At 41.5% G+C, this 15,112-nt stretch overlaps 1 protein-coding gene across 1 annotated transcript in view; it reads left to right on the forward strand.

Moving 5' to 3' along the window:
- The window catches only part of Ttc8 (tetratricopeptide repeat domain 8), a 52,410-nt gene that overhangs the window by 13,435 nt on the left and 23,863 nt on the right, over window positions 1-15,112 (forward strand). Inside the window, exons 2-6 of the mRNA XM_028777259.1 lie at window positions 1,137-1,257; window positions 2,243-2,306; window positions 2,389-2,548; window positions 2,762-2,851; window positions 5,667-5,711. Of these exons, the coding sequence (XP_028633092.1) occupies window positions 1,137-1,257; window positions 2,243-2,306; window positions 2,389-2,548; window positions 2,762-2,851; window positions 5,667-5,711 (480 nt within the window). The remainder of the gene's footprint in view (window positions 1-1,136; window positions 1,258-2,242; window positions 2,307-2,388; window positions 2,549-2,761; window positions 2,852-5,666; window positions 5,712-15,112) is intronic.

Here is a 15,112-nt window from a genome sequence, read left to right on the forward strand (position 1 = left end):
TGTACCACTATCCTGGCCTCTCTTTCTGTCTCCCTCCCTCCCTCCCTCCCTCCCTCCCTCCCTCCCTCCTTCCCTCCCTCCCTCCCTCCCTGTCTTCCTTCTTGATTTCTTTTCCCTTCTTTCAACAGTATTCTGTAAAACCTATTTTTTCTTGTACACACTGCTGTGCTTTGTGATTTCATCCATCAGATGATGGTGTATTCAGGAATGTTAGGATCCATGTTGTGATCTGTTTCCTACTCAGAGCTAGCCTGAGTTAGTCAATAAAATGACCAACTGGATGAAGTTCCATATATGTGGAGACTTTGCAGACTTTCTTTGGCTTTCATCTTTTTCTGCTTTCCTCAGCTTTATTCAGCCTTCTTTATACCTAGATTCCTGGTGTATGGAGCCTCAGTCCCTCCCTAGATTTCCCTGCCCCTATTCCTTGTAGGTGGTAGAGTTAGGTCTATCTATGCTGCTTCTTCCAGTCATGCATTTTTCTCAGATCGTGCAAGGGACACTGAGCCTTATCACTCTCGGCTTTTATTCTGGAAAAAAAGCAGAGAAGTCAAGTTTTTCAGCAGTGCAATGTCACGTGTTTAACAAGAAAGTTAAAAATGTACAGCTTCACGATGCCCTTCTCGGGTTCCAGCAAAGCAGCGATGCTTTTGGATTAGCTTCTTTAATCACCTTTCCTTTTCCCGTTCTCTTCAGCAGGTTCTCTTCTGACTGGATCACAAAATTACAGGGCTTGAGTAGTGACTTGAACTCCAGAGAAATCTTAGCTAATGGATCTTAGGTTAAGTCAACCAACATCTCCTGAACTCCTAATTATGTATAAAAACCTAAAAGGTCTAGAAATTTCAGGAGCACACAAGGTTGAAATGCATGTATTCTGGGGAACAGGGGCTAACCCATGCCAAAGTGATCACGGTATTTGTCAGATTTGGTAAGTGTAGAAGATCAGAAGCATGCAGGGGAGACTGTAAGGAAGGCAAGAGGATGCCTGAGGGTTGGAGACGGGGGAGGACTTCCTGGAAGTCAGGGTCCTGAAACAGAGTGCAGAGTATACTAACAACATGCCTGGCCTTGGTAAAGCGTTTAAGGTCCCTAACGGTATTTGACCGAGTACTTGCCTTTTCCGTGCCTTTTAGGCGGCTTGGATTTTGAAAGCACGCGCGCTGACAGAGATGGTGTACATAGATGAAATTGATGTGGATCAGGAAGGAATCGCCGAAATGATCCTGGATGAAAATGCTATCGCTCAGGTCCCACGTAAGTCAGTTAAAGGAGGAGTATACCGTGGAAGAGGAATACGTGTGCACATATCTTCTTATATTTTTTTATAAGCACGTATGAGATTGCCTTAGAGTCCAGGGTCAGGGTCATGATATGAATGGTATTAGAGAATGGCCATAATATATGGTGGCTTGCTGGTAATTTATTAGTTGTTAGGATCATCTTTTCCTTGTTGGCTTGCTAAAATATATTAAATTCCTAGACATAACCTCTTACTTGGAGATATCTGTATAAAAGATAATTAACTTTTGGGTCTAGAACCGTTAATTTAAACGTTAAGGCATGCTAGTTTTGAATCTTAATGCATGCTCTGCTGATAGGATGACCTGTTAACTTGATTCCTCGAGCCTTCGAGAAATGGCTTGTACTGTACTAAGCATGTCTTATAGACTCCTTGTGAAGATGATAGCACACGTCTCATGATATGTGCTCACTTGTTGGATCACAGGCAAGAATGGAGTCGTGTAAGAATTCCAAGAATTTCTCACGAGCGCGAGAAAACGCCAAGAAAACAAGACAAGAGTCTTGTGACCTCCGTTTCTTCAAAACACAGAATTGTTCTTTGAATGTGTTGCCTTGCTCCTCCCAGGGATACCGGATAGGAGTGAATCTACATCAGCTGTTGTTATTGATATGCCTCTAAGGAAAAACACGTGTGGCTTTTCCTTTGATTGAACAGCTTACTCACGTGATTCTTCCTATCTCCAGAGTATAAGCTGTCTGATGCTCTGCGTACAGCTGGCTCCTGCATGAGGCTTTAGTCTACCCACTCTCCCAGGTTCATGCCACCAAGTAGAGCAGTAAAAACTCACTGAAGATGAGCCTCAGACACATTTCCTCAATGCATGTCCTATTAGTGATGTCTTCTTTCTCAGGCCAGTACAAGTCTGAAAATTAGATTGCGAAGAGTTTCTAAAGATTCATACGTAATACATAAATTGATTATCATCCCATCTTGTAGGCCCTGGCACATCTTTGAAGCTCCCTGGCACTAACCAGACAGGAGGACCAACTCAAGCTGTCAGGTCTGTATTTTAGTTTCATTCCTGACCAGACTATATCCTTAATTGATCTTGTTTGTGTTGTAACTACTGTTGATCTCCACAGGCCAATCACTCAAGCTGGAAGACCCATTACGGGTTTCCTTAGGCCCAGCACACAGAGTGGAAGGCCGGGGACAATGGAACAGGCCATCAGAACACCCAGGACTGCCTACACAGCACGACCTATCACTAGCTCATCTGGAAGATACGTCAGACTAGGGACTGTAAGTCCTGTCAATTTTCCCAGAACCTCATATTAAGAACCTCGTATTAATGGAGTAACTTTGTATTGTAGTGAAAAATTAAATGGAAATTTTGAAGTAATTCTTGTTGCTTTATAATTTCTATAATTCTTTATAATCTTTATGCATAAGAAACTCTATTTATGTTTCCAGAGAAGGTTTTCAGTTTCTTGTTCTCTTTCTTTTCTCTCACAGGCTTCCATGCTTACAAGTCCGGATGGACCATTTATAAATTTATCTAGACTGAATTTAACAAAATATTCCCAGAAACCTAAGTTGGCAAAGGTACGTGCCTCAAAAGATTCTAAGTTATGAAGTAATGATGAATGACAAAAACAATGTGATGGTTTTAGTTATGAAACATGTGAACAGAGATCTTAGTTACTGTAACATGTGAACAGAGATTCTAGTTTAACATGTAAATAGAGGTTTTAGTTAGTATAATGTGTAAATAGAGATTTTAGTTTAACATGTGAATAGAGGTTTTAGTTAGTATAATGTGTAAATAGAGATTTTAGTGTAACATGTTAAAATTCTCTTTGTCTTGAGTTAAGTACAATATCAGAAATAAGTGCATATGTAATTATTATCGGAAAATCTCCCCCCCCCCCCCCCGTCACAACAATAACTGTACAACAAAGAAAGCCGAGAAGCAGAATCATCTTCGTAGAATTAAGCTTGATGCTGTCTGTACGTGTATATGTTTGTTTTTCATCTTGGACTATTTCTAGAAAAATAATTTTCAACTCTTGTATAATTTAAGGACTGTCAAAAGGATGGAAAATATATGCATGCTTAATTATTAATTAAGTAAACTCTCAGTATTGCTCAACCAGACAGCAGCCGACATAGCAACTACTTTAATAATTCTCATCACTCAGCAAATTCCCTTAAATTAAAGAGAGAATTAGGGGCAGAGAGAGCAGGTGGATAAAGAAGCAGAACGGGGGAGAGTGGAAAGAAGAAAAGGAAACTAGAGAAATTTAAAAAAAAAAAAGGAACGGAAGATGTTCAGGTCTTTTCCAGTCTGAAGAACTAGGACATGGGAGGCCTTAGGAGATACTGCTCAGCTGGCAAAGTGCTTGCCTCACAAGGAAGATGGTCTGAGTCTGCTCCCAGGGATAACATAAAAATGCTGAATATGGGCCAGTCAGATGGCTCAGTGGAAACAGCTGCGTGCCAGCAACACTGATGACCTGGACTCACTTCCCTGGGGCCTGCATGGTAGATGGAGGGAGAACTGACTTCCCTAGGTTATCCTCTGACCTTTTCATGTGTGCGGTGACATGCATCTGTATGCATGTATACATGCATGTGTTCATACACACATAAGTAAATAAGTAAGTAAATAAATAAATAAATAAATAATGCTTTTTTAAAACTGGTGTGTTATATGGTGGTGTGATGGTTAGCTTTAATTTATTAGCTAGGCACAATTTAGAGTCTCGTAGAAGCAAGCCTTAATGAGGAATTATTTGGATCAGGTTGACTTGTGGCCATATCTTTATGGGATTGTTTGGCTTGTTAATTGATGTAGGAAGACCCACCCAGCCCATTATGGGCAGCACCATTCCTTAGGGATCTGCACCAGTCGTAAGAAAGGAGATAGTTCACTGAGAGCAAGCAAGGATCTTGCTTTCTTGATTATGATTCCAATGTCTCGAGTTCTTGCCTCCACGTTCCTGCAGTAATGCACCTAACCTGAAAATGTAAGTCAAATAAATGACTTTCTTTTCTAACTTGCATTTTGTCAGGATACATTACCACATCAACAGAAGTGAAACTAGGCTGTGTGGCTTGCTGGCCAGTCAGCCAAACCTAATCAGTCAGTGAGCCCCAGGCCAGTGAGAGACTGTCCTAAAAAACAAGGTGAGGCTGAAGAGAAGGCACAGTGGCTAAGACTACTGGCTGCACACCCATGAGGACGGGAGTTTGGATCCAGCACCCACATAATAAGCTAGGTGTCCCACTCACACACATAACTGCCGTTCCTGGGTGGGTGGGGACAGGAGGATGGCTAGGACTTGATGCCTTCCATCTTAGTCAGGAAAAACATGAGCCCCAAGTGCAGGGAGAGGAGACTCCACTCAGAGGAACAGACTGATAGTATGGAACTCCTGATGCTGTCCTCTGACCTCCATGTGCAAACAGGCATTCTCCCCCTCTTCCCCATCCCACCCTATCCCATCCCATCCCACCCCTGCCACCATTCACGAACTCTTACACAAATATATCTTTGAAAAAGAAACCAAAGTGGATGTGCTTGATTAGGAACAGCAGCTGATGTCCTCTGACTGGCTTACACATATCTACACACAGGCTCCTAAAAGCAAAATGAGATAAAACAAAACTCCAGGTCCCTTGGGGAATAGCTTAGAATAAGTCGAACAGTAAAGAAGAAGGAGGCTGTGATCAGGATGTAAAGTAAATAAAAACAAACTGACAAACAAACAAACAAATAGAAACCTGAGGGGATGGCTTTAAAATTTAATCCGTAATCTGGGCGATGGTGGCACATGCCAGCACTGGGGAGGCAAAGGCAGGCATATTTCTGGGTTCAAGGCTGGCCCGGTCTACAAAGTATGTTCTAGGACAGCCAGGGCTATACAGAGAAACCTTGTCTCGAAAAAGCTAAAACCAACCAACTAAACAAAAAAAATTAAGCAGAAAGTTCTACTTAACATATATATTCCATGTCATTTCAAAAGGAATACCCAGTTTCTCATGTGTCAAAATTAAGTAATAATCTTTATAATATAGAGTATGCAAATTTGGTGAAACATTGGTGACAATCATATATGTTCAGGAAATAATGTAAACTGCTTCTGTTCTAATAAAATGATGTCTATAACATGAAGAGAAAATGTTCATTTCTTTGAACTTCCCAGTTTACTATCTGTAAAAGATAGTGAAGAGTCCATTATGAGTTGGAGAATTTTAAAATGAGTTATTGTGACAAATGACAGTCATGTTTATTACTTACCAGTTTCTACCACTTTAGAATATCCTGGGTTTTTGAGTCAACTAAGTTTTTGAGTTTTCACATAACAATAGCTGTTCAGATAAAACTGAGTGCACTTTTGACATTTTCCCTTCCCAGGCTTTATTTGAATATATTTTCCACCATGAAAACGATGTTAAGATGGTAAGTGATGGATTCATGTTATTTTCTCTCATTGTTATTCTCCAGAATCTGGGACTTCAGATTTTGGAATGTTCTATTTCTTTCCTTAAAATCAAATGGAATTATTAAACATTGGAGGAACTGAGAAGTTTCATTTTCAGTGAAGACATTTGTATAAATACAGAAATGATAAGAGTTATGCCTGGTTCATAGATTATGCAGCTCTTGTTAGAGGGCAGGATAACTGAGAATACCAATTGCCTGTTTAACCACATTCTTTATGCTTATAGTGTCATTGGTCCATTCTTCAGACAGCAGTTTACGAGCATGCATTTCTGCCTTCTTCTGCCCTTCTTGCCCATAAAGGTTTTAAATACAAAAGTGGAAAGAATGACATAAAGAGCCCACAATGCTTACCACCTAGCTTTACCAATAGTCAGTTTTCATGGTGACTTCTCAGTAATGGATTTTGAGGTTATATGCATGCGGCTTTTCAAATTTGTTTCAGTTTATATAAGCCGGTATGTAAATGAGAAGAAACCTCACAAAGTTGTTTAAGTCAAATGAAGTCAATCCTGTACTTTTTTTTTTTTTTTTTTGGTTTCTTAAGACAGCATTTTTCTGGATAGCTGTCCTGGAACTCACTCTGTAGACCAGGCTGGCCTCAAACTCAGAGATCTCCCTGACTCTGCCTCCAGAGTGCTGGCATTAAAAATGTGCACCACCACTGCTCAGATCCCCATTTTCTTATGAGTCCAGGAAAAATACATGTCGAGTATTCAGGAAAATACTTCCCTTAGTTGTGTGTTGTGTGCGTGTGTGCGTGTGTGCGTGTGTGTGTGTATGTATGTATATGAGGCACAATTCAGTGTACAGGGAGAGCTAATGAAAACGTGAATCTGCACCCGCTTCCTTAAGCTGTCCATTCGAACTGGGGAAATAAAATTGGTAGAAACCATTCCTGGGTGTGGAGGTGCACAGTCATGACCGCAGCACTCTGAAGCAGGAGAGTCATGAGTTTGACACTAGTCCTAGCTACAGAGTAAGGTCTCACGTGAAAGACAAAAACAAGAGCCGATTGCCACACAGAAGTAAGCCAAGGGAATACTTAGAGGGTGGCCCATGCTGGCAGATCCCCAGGTGAGCAGGGTTTCATGGCAAAAGAAATGGAGAGACCCTGAACAGAGGATGGGCCGGGGGCTAAATAAGACTTACCTTTAAAAACGAGAGCACCAAAGAGACAGGTTAAAGAAGTGACTGAACTTGACGATAGACTCCATATTGTGGGCAAAGGAAGGAGACTGCCCTCAAAGCTGCCACCCGAGCATGCCGTGAGGACCATAGCTTTGGTCCAAGACACAGGATGTGAGGGCAGCTCATCACTTTGTAAAGCTGCACAAGTGACTCAAAGAGCTTTGTGGTCTAAGTGACGGAAGGCTCTCTGCGTGCGGACATCATTGCATGCTCTGAGGAGTAGGGTGCGTGTATGCATCTAAGAGCCTAGGCTGGGTATGGAGAAGTCAGGTGTGTGGGTCACACAGGGACCTGGGAAGCCTAAGGTCAGCCTGCCAAGAAACCACGCGTCTTTCTGTAAACAGAAGCCAGTGGTTTCGCTTACTATACAGCTTGTAGGGGCTTTCTGTGGGATGATATGTAATACTGCTCGAATCCTACTCCATTTACAGATGAGCAAATCCCTAATTACTAAATTGTCACAAAGCTGCTGTTTTTAGAAGTTTTTTTGTGTTTTTGTTTTGTGAAACTGGATCTCACTATATAGCCCAGACTGGCCTTAGACCCTCACTCCTCCTTCCTCTGCTGCCAAGTACTAGGGTTACAGGTACAAGCCATCACATCTTGGCTTTATACTCTTGGGTTGTTTTTTTTTTTTAAAGGTTAATTCATTTACTGAGCATGCCAGCCACTGTTCCAGCCCTGAGATCAAGGGCAGAGGAAGGCAGTCTGACCCAAGTCTTTTTTCTTTATATTTATATCAGCAGATTACATCCACATTGGCCTAGAACTAGAAATTCAAAAGGGCCCCTCTTTCTTAATTACCTGTGTCATTTAATAGCAATGGGTGTGTGGGTCTGTGGTGCACTTCCAAAATCAGAATCTCCAGGGGAGGCTGTGACTCCGCTGCTATTAAGAACTCCACAGGTGATGCCAGTGTTCAGTGGTGATTGGGAACTACTGCTATAGAATATATTCTGAAATTATAGAAACACTAGAAAATGTTTATTCAAATGTAGGAAAGAGAGTTGAGGACCCTTGGCGACGTTTGAAAGCTTGAGTTCCATATGACACCCTCAGCAGGGAAGGTCGTTCATTAGAAGAAGTCAGTGATTCAGTAGAATAAAAATAACAAAATGACTCTTAAATACATCTCAGGAACAGAAAATGATGCAAACTCTTACCAGGAACCAGAGTTTCTATTTATAAATTTTATAAGATTATGTTCATGAGTAATGGCTCAATATATTCAAAACAAGCAATGCTCAACAGGTAGGAAGACTTTGCAGTAGATCTTTTTGATTCATTAAATGACAACTGAGGAAGCTTGTTGAGAGACGTTCTTTTAGACATTGGGGTGACTAGTTATTAGAGTTTAAATTAGGGCTAGGGAGATGGCTCAGCTCAGTAAAGTGCTTGTCTTACAAGCATGAGACCCTGAGCTTAATCCTCAGAGTGCACATGCAGTTGTTGGTCATGGTGCCATGCTCTTATGATCCCTGTGCTGGGGAAGTGGAGATGGGCAGATTACTGGGGGCTTGCTGTCCAGTCTAGCCTAACATGGATACATGTATGTGTGCCCGTAGACATATGAACATGCATATACATACCACATATATGCCAGAAAAAGGCTTTCTAAAAATTTAGGTAATCTTTTTAAAATATGACAAACAATATTTAAAATCACCATATAGATATATTTTCCCCTTCTGCCCACTATGTAGAAATTGTATATAAGAACCAGGCAACTTCTTACATTTATGATTGTATCATAAATCTGATTCATGAAGATTTGGTTTTTAAACTGCATGTGAGTGTGTGTGTGTGTGTGTGTGTGTGTGTATGTGATAGCTGGCTCTGGAGGAATGGCACTCAGGCGTACCTTTGGCTTCCACATGGATGTACACATGCACATTTATACAGTTACACACACACATACATACACACACACTCACTCACATACAGTTCAACAATGAAGCTACCTCATGGATTAGATTTGTGAAGCCATCACAAATAATTTGCCTGGTTCTTATGTAAAATTCTATGTAGTGGGCAGAAGGGGAAAATATATCTATAGGGTGATTTTAAATATTGTTTGTCATATTTAAAAAAAGATTAACTGAATTTTTAGGAAGCTTTTTTTCTGCCATATATGTGGTATGTATATGCATGTTCATATGTCTATGGGCACACATCCACATATCTATGTGCATGCATGCACGTGGAGGCCTGCTGTTGCTGTCAGGTATCTTCCTCAATCACAATGTACTGAGGCAGACTCTCTCACTGAACCTGGAAGTTCGTTTGCATTCCAGCTAGTCTAGGTACTAAGGGGGTTTGCTGTCTTTGCGCCCCACTATGCTTCCCTGCCCTGTACTCTGGGCTTATAGGCAGCTCACCACACACACACACACACACACACACACACACACACACACCTGGTGGATTCTAAGGATCTAAACTCCCGGTCCTCATGCTTTGTCAAAAGAGTCTGACTCACCCACAGAGTCATCTCCCCAGCCCTTAGAGGGCTTCTTCTGGACATAGAAGTGACCCTGTGACAGGCAGTTTGGGGGAAATAGCAGGAACCAGGTGCAGTAGAGATATATTTTCTTGCTGATGAGAAATGTAAAGGAAAAGACTTTAGAATGTTTAGGGAGAGGGTCATAAATTATTACAAATCATAGATAATGTTGCAAAGGGTGCAATTTAGAAAATGGTATGATAACAGGAAGCAGATAGCCATAAACACATTGGCTTGATTTGTTCTGTGCTTTCAGCTCTCAAGAAAGTCAGGAAACATAGCTGTATTTGACATGGTCATTATAATATTAGTCATAGTAGCAAAAATAATTGAAAAACAATATAAATGCTCAGTACTAGAGAACAAATTTGGTAAGCAAACAGCGGGATGGACTTTTCAGATATCCATTAAAATAATAATTTTCAAAATCATAAGAATTGCAAATGTTTGTTTTTATATAGTGTTAAGTCAAAAAGTTTCCATTCATAATGGTAAACAGAATTGTAGGTAAATACATGCGCACATATACTCAGGACATACTTGGTTGTGTTTCTAGTGAATAGCTTTAAGATTCCTACATTCCATGTGAACTGGTGAATGCTCACAATCCATCAGCCGCTTGGATCACAACAGTACAGAAAGCAGCTTGGCTCACAGCACTGGTGGAGAGTGGGTCTCGTTTTCTATTGTTTTCTCAAGCGTTTTGTAAGTTTCCGGGTTCAGTAGCAACTTTTGGTGTATATATTAGCTGTAAATTAGGTACCCTAGTAAATTTAAATTGGGCCTTATTATATTCACTGCTCCTCACTATAGTGTAGAACACTCAAGGAGGTAGCTTGCTATGTTTTTACTCACTGAAAAGTAAGAACTTTCATTTCCTGTTTGTACTTATAAGATAGATGACAGGTTTATTCCGTAAGCAAATAATAACCAAATCCCTTGCCTTGATCCTACGATTGACTGGAGGAATGCCGGGGACAGATGCCTGCTCGCATGCGGGGTCGTTCTCTCTCTCTCTCTCTCTCTCTCTCTCTCTCTCTCTCTCTCTCTCTCTTTCTTTCTCTTCCTCCTCCTCCTCCTCCTCTCCCCTTGCTTCTCCTCTCCTCCCCTCCCCCCCCTCGCACACATACACACATACACACACACACACACACACACACACACACGTCTGTGGATCAGACACTAACATTAAAATGTCATTTTAGATTTTATCACAAATGTTATTTTCCAAGAGGATTTAGATAATGAGCACAAACTGGGCCTTAAAAAAAGCGTTTCATATGTTTTGCAACTTTAACTGTAAAACGAATAAAGGCGGGGGAGGGGGAGATTTCGGTCTTTTAGTATCCTAATGAAATCAGAGCTGCTTTTATCTGCACTACTTTGGATGACCTTCAAAGTTTTCAAAAGAAAGTATTTTACATAAATTCAGGGGATATTATAGGTAAATATCAAGAACTGTGCAGTGGCATTTAAATGTTAAGAAAGTGAAATTGATCTTTGATGTGACAACTACATTTCTGTCTCTGTGCTCCTATTTGGGTGGCATCATTGACAATCCTAAAGTGACATGCGGGTCAGACATCTTTCTGTTAACAGGGAGACTGCTAGAGCAATTAAGTGTACTATGACATTGCATTTCAATGTTAAGAATAAATAAAGTCAGTCATGTGAGATGGCTCAGTGGGTCAAGTCACCTGACACCAAGCCCAGGGTCCAGAGTTCAATCCCTAAGCCCTACATGGTAGAAGTAGAGAGCTGAGTCCTGCAGTCTATCCTCTGAGTTCTGCATGTGCAGTGTAGCATGTGCAGAGACACAAGACAAGCATGGCCACGGTTAAGTTGATCTGAAGAGATCTGTATTTATTCTTTTATTATATGTACCTATATGTAAACATTCCAGTTTTTCGTGACATTCTCTCTCTGGTTTTGGATGGTATTTGGCAGTAAGACATGTGGGTTGAGGATCTGGAATCTTTATGTCCATATGCTCTTTCATTTCACTTTCTTGAAGTTGTCATAACTGTAACGAGAGTTTCAAAAGTTCAAAGTGTTTGGACATGTCCACAGACCTCATTGGTCAGATTCGCCAAATCCTTCTACGGTTGGATTTCAACCAACCTGTGGCTTTAAAAAGTGACACTTGAGGGTTTTATATTAAACACACATTGTTAATAATAAATGGTATTTAATATAACTATTTATTATAATATTATTTTAAAAATAACTATTCATCTCTATTGCTGTGAAGAGACACCGTGATCATGGCAACTCTCATAAAAGACAGCATTTAGTTGGAGCTGGCTTACAGTTTCAGAGGTCCTGTCCATTATCATTATGGCAGGAAGTGTGGCAGCAGGCAGGCAGACAGGTGCCAGAGAAGTAGCTGAGAATTTTACATTTGGATCAGCCAGCAGCAAGAATAGAGGGACATTAGGCCTGGCTTGGACCCTTGAAACCCCAAACCCTACCCCATGACACATTTCCTTCGACAAGGCCACACCTCCTAATCCTCCTCAAGTAGTTCTGTTCCCTGATGATCAAGCATTCAAATCTATAAGCAAGGACACTATGGGGTAATTTGTATTCAAACCACCACACTCACTTGTTTTCATAGGTACATGATGTATTCTGATTATTCCCTTCTCCCTCTCATCCCTGCCAGCCTTCTTCTTCTCTCATCTCTACCAGTCCCTTTTCTAGATTCATGACTTTTGGGTTCTCTCTCTCTCTGTGTGTGTGTGTGTGTGTGTGTGTGTGTGTGATCTGTTTCTTTTATCCAAGACCCTCTTTGTGATTACTGGGGTCAGACTCCCCATTGGAATCTGATGGGAGTTACCAGTGGGTATACATCTGAGACAATGACTCTCCCTCTCCTGCATCTATCAGTAGTAAGTAGTTCAGCAATGAGGAGAAGGGTCCCCTGAAATACGTTTCGTCCATTCCTGGTTGTCGATGTTTGTGTTCTTGTGCAGATAGAGCACAGGCATCTGCAGCTACTGTGAGTCTGTGATTGGAAGACATGGCATTTTGCAGCCCTTTTCCCTGTCTTACAGTTCTTCCCCCATCCTTTCCACAGTATTCCCTGAGCCTTAGAAGGGATGATATGAATGTTTTGTTAAGGGCTGTCCCTTGTATATCACGTTTCTTAGCACTCTTTGTAGCCATCAGATTCTATATTTACTTACCACTCTTCTCTGGAAAAAGAGGCTTCCCTTAATAAAGCTGAGAGTAGCATTCATCCTGGGAACATGAAGTGTGTTCTGAGACATGGCTATAGGCTGCCCAGAGAGGGTCCCTGGGAGTGGGGCTAGAAGGTAGCAGTCTTTCTTCTGGGACCTGCAGCATGTGCTGTGTTCCCAGAAGCTTGGTTGGTGCAGTTTCCAGGGAGTGGCTGCCTTGGAGCTGCAAAGATTCTTAAGTGTAATAAGATTCTTAGATAGCTCAGCCTGTGAGGTGCTTGTTGTGCAAGCATGAGCATCTGAATTCGGCCCCATAACCTATATACAAAAAGCTGGGCATGGAGACCCATGCTTATAAGTTCAGTGCTGGGGAATCCCTGGAGTACTTGCTGGCCTCAGTCTAGTCTACTTGGCAAGTTTCAATGAGCTACTCTGTCTCAAAAAAAATGAGGTAGTTGGCACCTGAGGAACAACAACCAAGGCTGTCCTCTGGCTTCCACATGTACTTAAACACAGACACACATAAACACATACTCACACAGAAAGAGAGAGAGACAAAGACATACACACAGAGACAAAGACAGAGACAGAGAGAGAGAGAGAGAGAGAGAGAGAGAGAGAGAGAGAGAGGGAGGGGGAGGGGGAGGGGGAGGGGGAGGGGGAGAGGGAGAGGGAGAGGGAGAGGGAAGAGAGGGAGAGGGAAGAGAGGGAGAGGGAAGAGAGGGAGAGGGAAGAGAGGGAGAGGGAAGAGAGGGAGAGGGAAGAGAGGGAGAGGGAGAGGGAGAGGGAGAGGGAGCGAGCTCTGGGGGAGATTAGCATTTTAAAGAAATACAGGTCTTATGCCTCTACATAAAATACTTTAAATCTAGTAGCTCTGGACTATGAAGAGGAATTATTTGGTTCTTAAACTCTTTTCCACAACAGTCAGAAGCAAGAGCTCTAGTTAACAACCTGAGCAAGTCATCCTTGAGTTGCGTCTTGTGAGCACAGTGACATTCCAGAACAGTGGAGATGGAAAGACAGGATAGTCATTACTTTTCTGTTGCTGTGACAAAACACCACAACCAAGGCTACACAGAGAAGAAACCGTTTATTTTGGCTTATGGTTCCAGAGGGGTGGAGTCTATAACGGTTGATTGGCAGTAGTAGGTACGCATGGCAGTTAGACTAGGATACTGAGAACTCTTATCCTGAACTTCAAGCACAGAGCAATTGGAAGAGGCATGAATCTTCAAACTCTCAAAGCCAGCCTCTAGTGACAACTTCCTCCAACAAGGCCATATCTTCTAAACCTCCTCAAACAGTGTCACCAACTGGGGACCAAGTGTTCCAGAACATGACACTATGGGAACAGTCTCATTCAACTGACCACAAAAGGACTTCCCTAGGGGATCACAGGGGCCTTCAGGAGTCATCGAAAGTCTTCCTGTCTACTTCAACTTGAGCCTCATGTGAATAAGAATTGCTAAGATATAACCTTTTTCCTACCATTTTTATTGTCTCGGAAATGTAAATGTTCCCTAATGGGATTAACAGTAACATCTGGTTCCTCTATCCTAGACTTGATTCAGGATTGTATCGGAAGGCAAACTCAGCCACCGATCTATGCAACCTTAGGAAGTCCAGGTACATAAGAACCAGTCAAAGTAGAGCGTCTTCTAAAAGTGTCGATGGTCTGTCTATATTAAACATGGTGGTGAATGTGATCTATTTGCTAGGAAAAGTCTTAATAAAGATGGAGTTAAAGTTAGTATGCATAGATGTTTACAGTGCAAGCCTGGTTTATTCTGGCTAGAGGGGAGAAAGAAAAATAAGCACATGAAAGTACAATTGTCTGTGGCTTTTCATTTCCATAGCATTCAAGTAGAGAATGTTGATTTTTTCTTTTTTAGGTCCATTAGAGGCTCAGCATGGTGGCACCATTCCTGGATAAGTAGTTGCATATTTAGAGGTCTCCCCTGGAGCAGGAGAGGTGGAGAACACAAGGAAAAGTAATTAAGTTTTGCAAGAGGAGGTTGAGGGGACTTTTCTGGCATTCATTTCAGGAGAGAGCTCTTGTTAAGGAGGACAGTAATAGGGGATGCAGTCCTATAATAAAAGATAATATAATATAGATAATAGGACCACAACATCCAAGTGTCCCATTAATGGAACTGTTGGCTATCATGGTTATATTAAGACTGACTCCAGAATAAAAGAGTTCCAACAGTGAGAAGACAAGACTTAAACATCAGAATTCTCATTTAACTAATAACTAGTATTGGATTTCTGCGAACTTCAAATTGTTCTCTTTCTCATTTGTCAGAAGGTTTTCCTCTCCATAAGAATCCCAATTCTTGATTAAGTTATCTCTTCTGTGACTATCTAAAATCACTGGAAGGAAAAAGATAAAAACATATGGGATTGTGGTGGAGAGACGGTGCAGGGGTTAAGAGCATGCTGCTCTTGCTGCTGAGTTTAGTTTCTGTTCCCAGCACCCACCC

This window comes from Grammomys surdaster, unplaced genomic scaffold, assembly GCF_004785775.1.
Source record: "Grammomys surdaster isolate TR1022 unplaced genomic scaffold, NIH_TR_1.0 279, whole genome shotgun sequence".
In the NCBI taxonomy this organism is placed as follows: Eukaryota; Metazoa; Chordata; class Mammalia; order Rodentia; family Muridae; genus Grammomys; species Grammomys surdaster.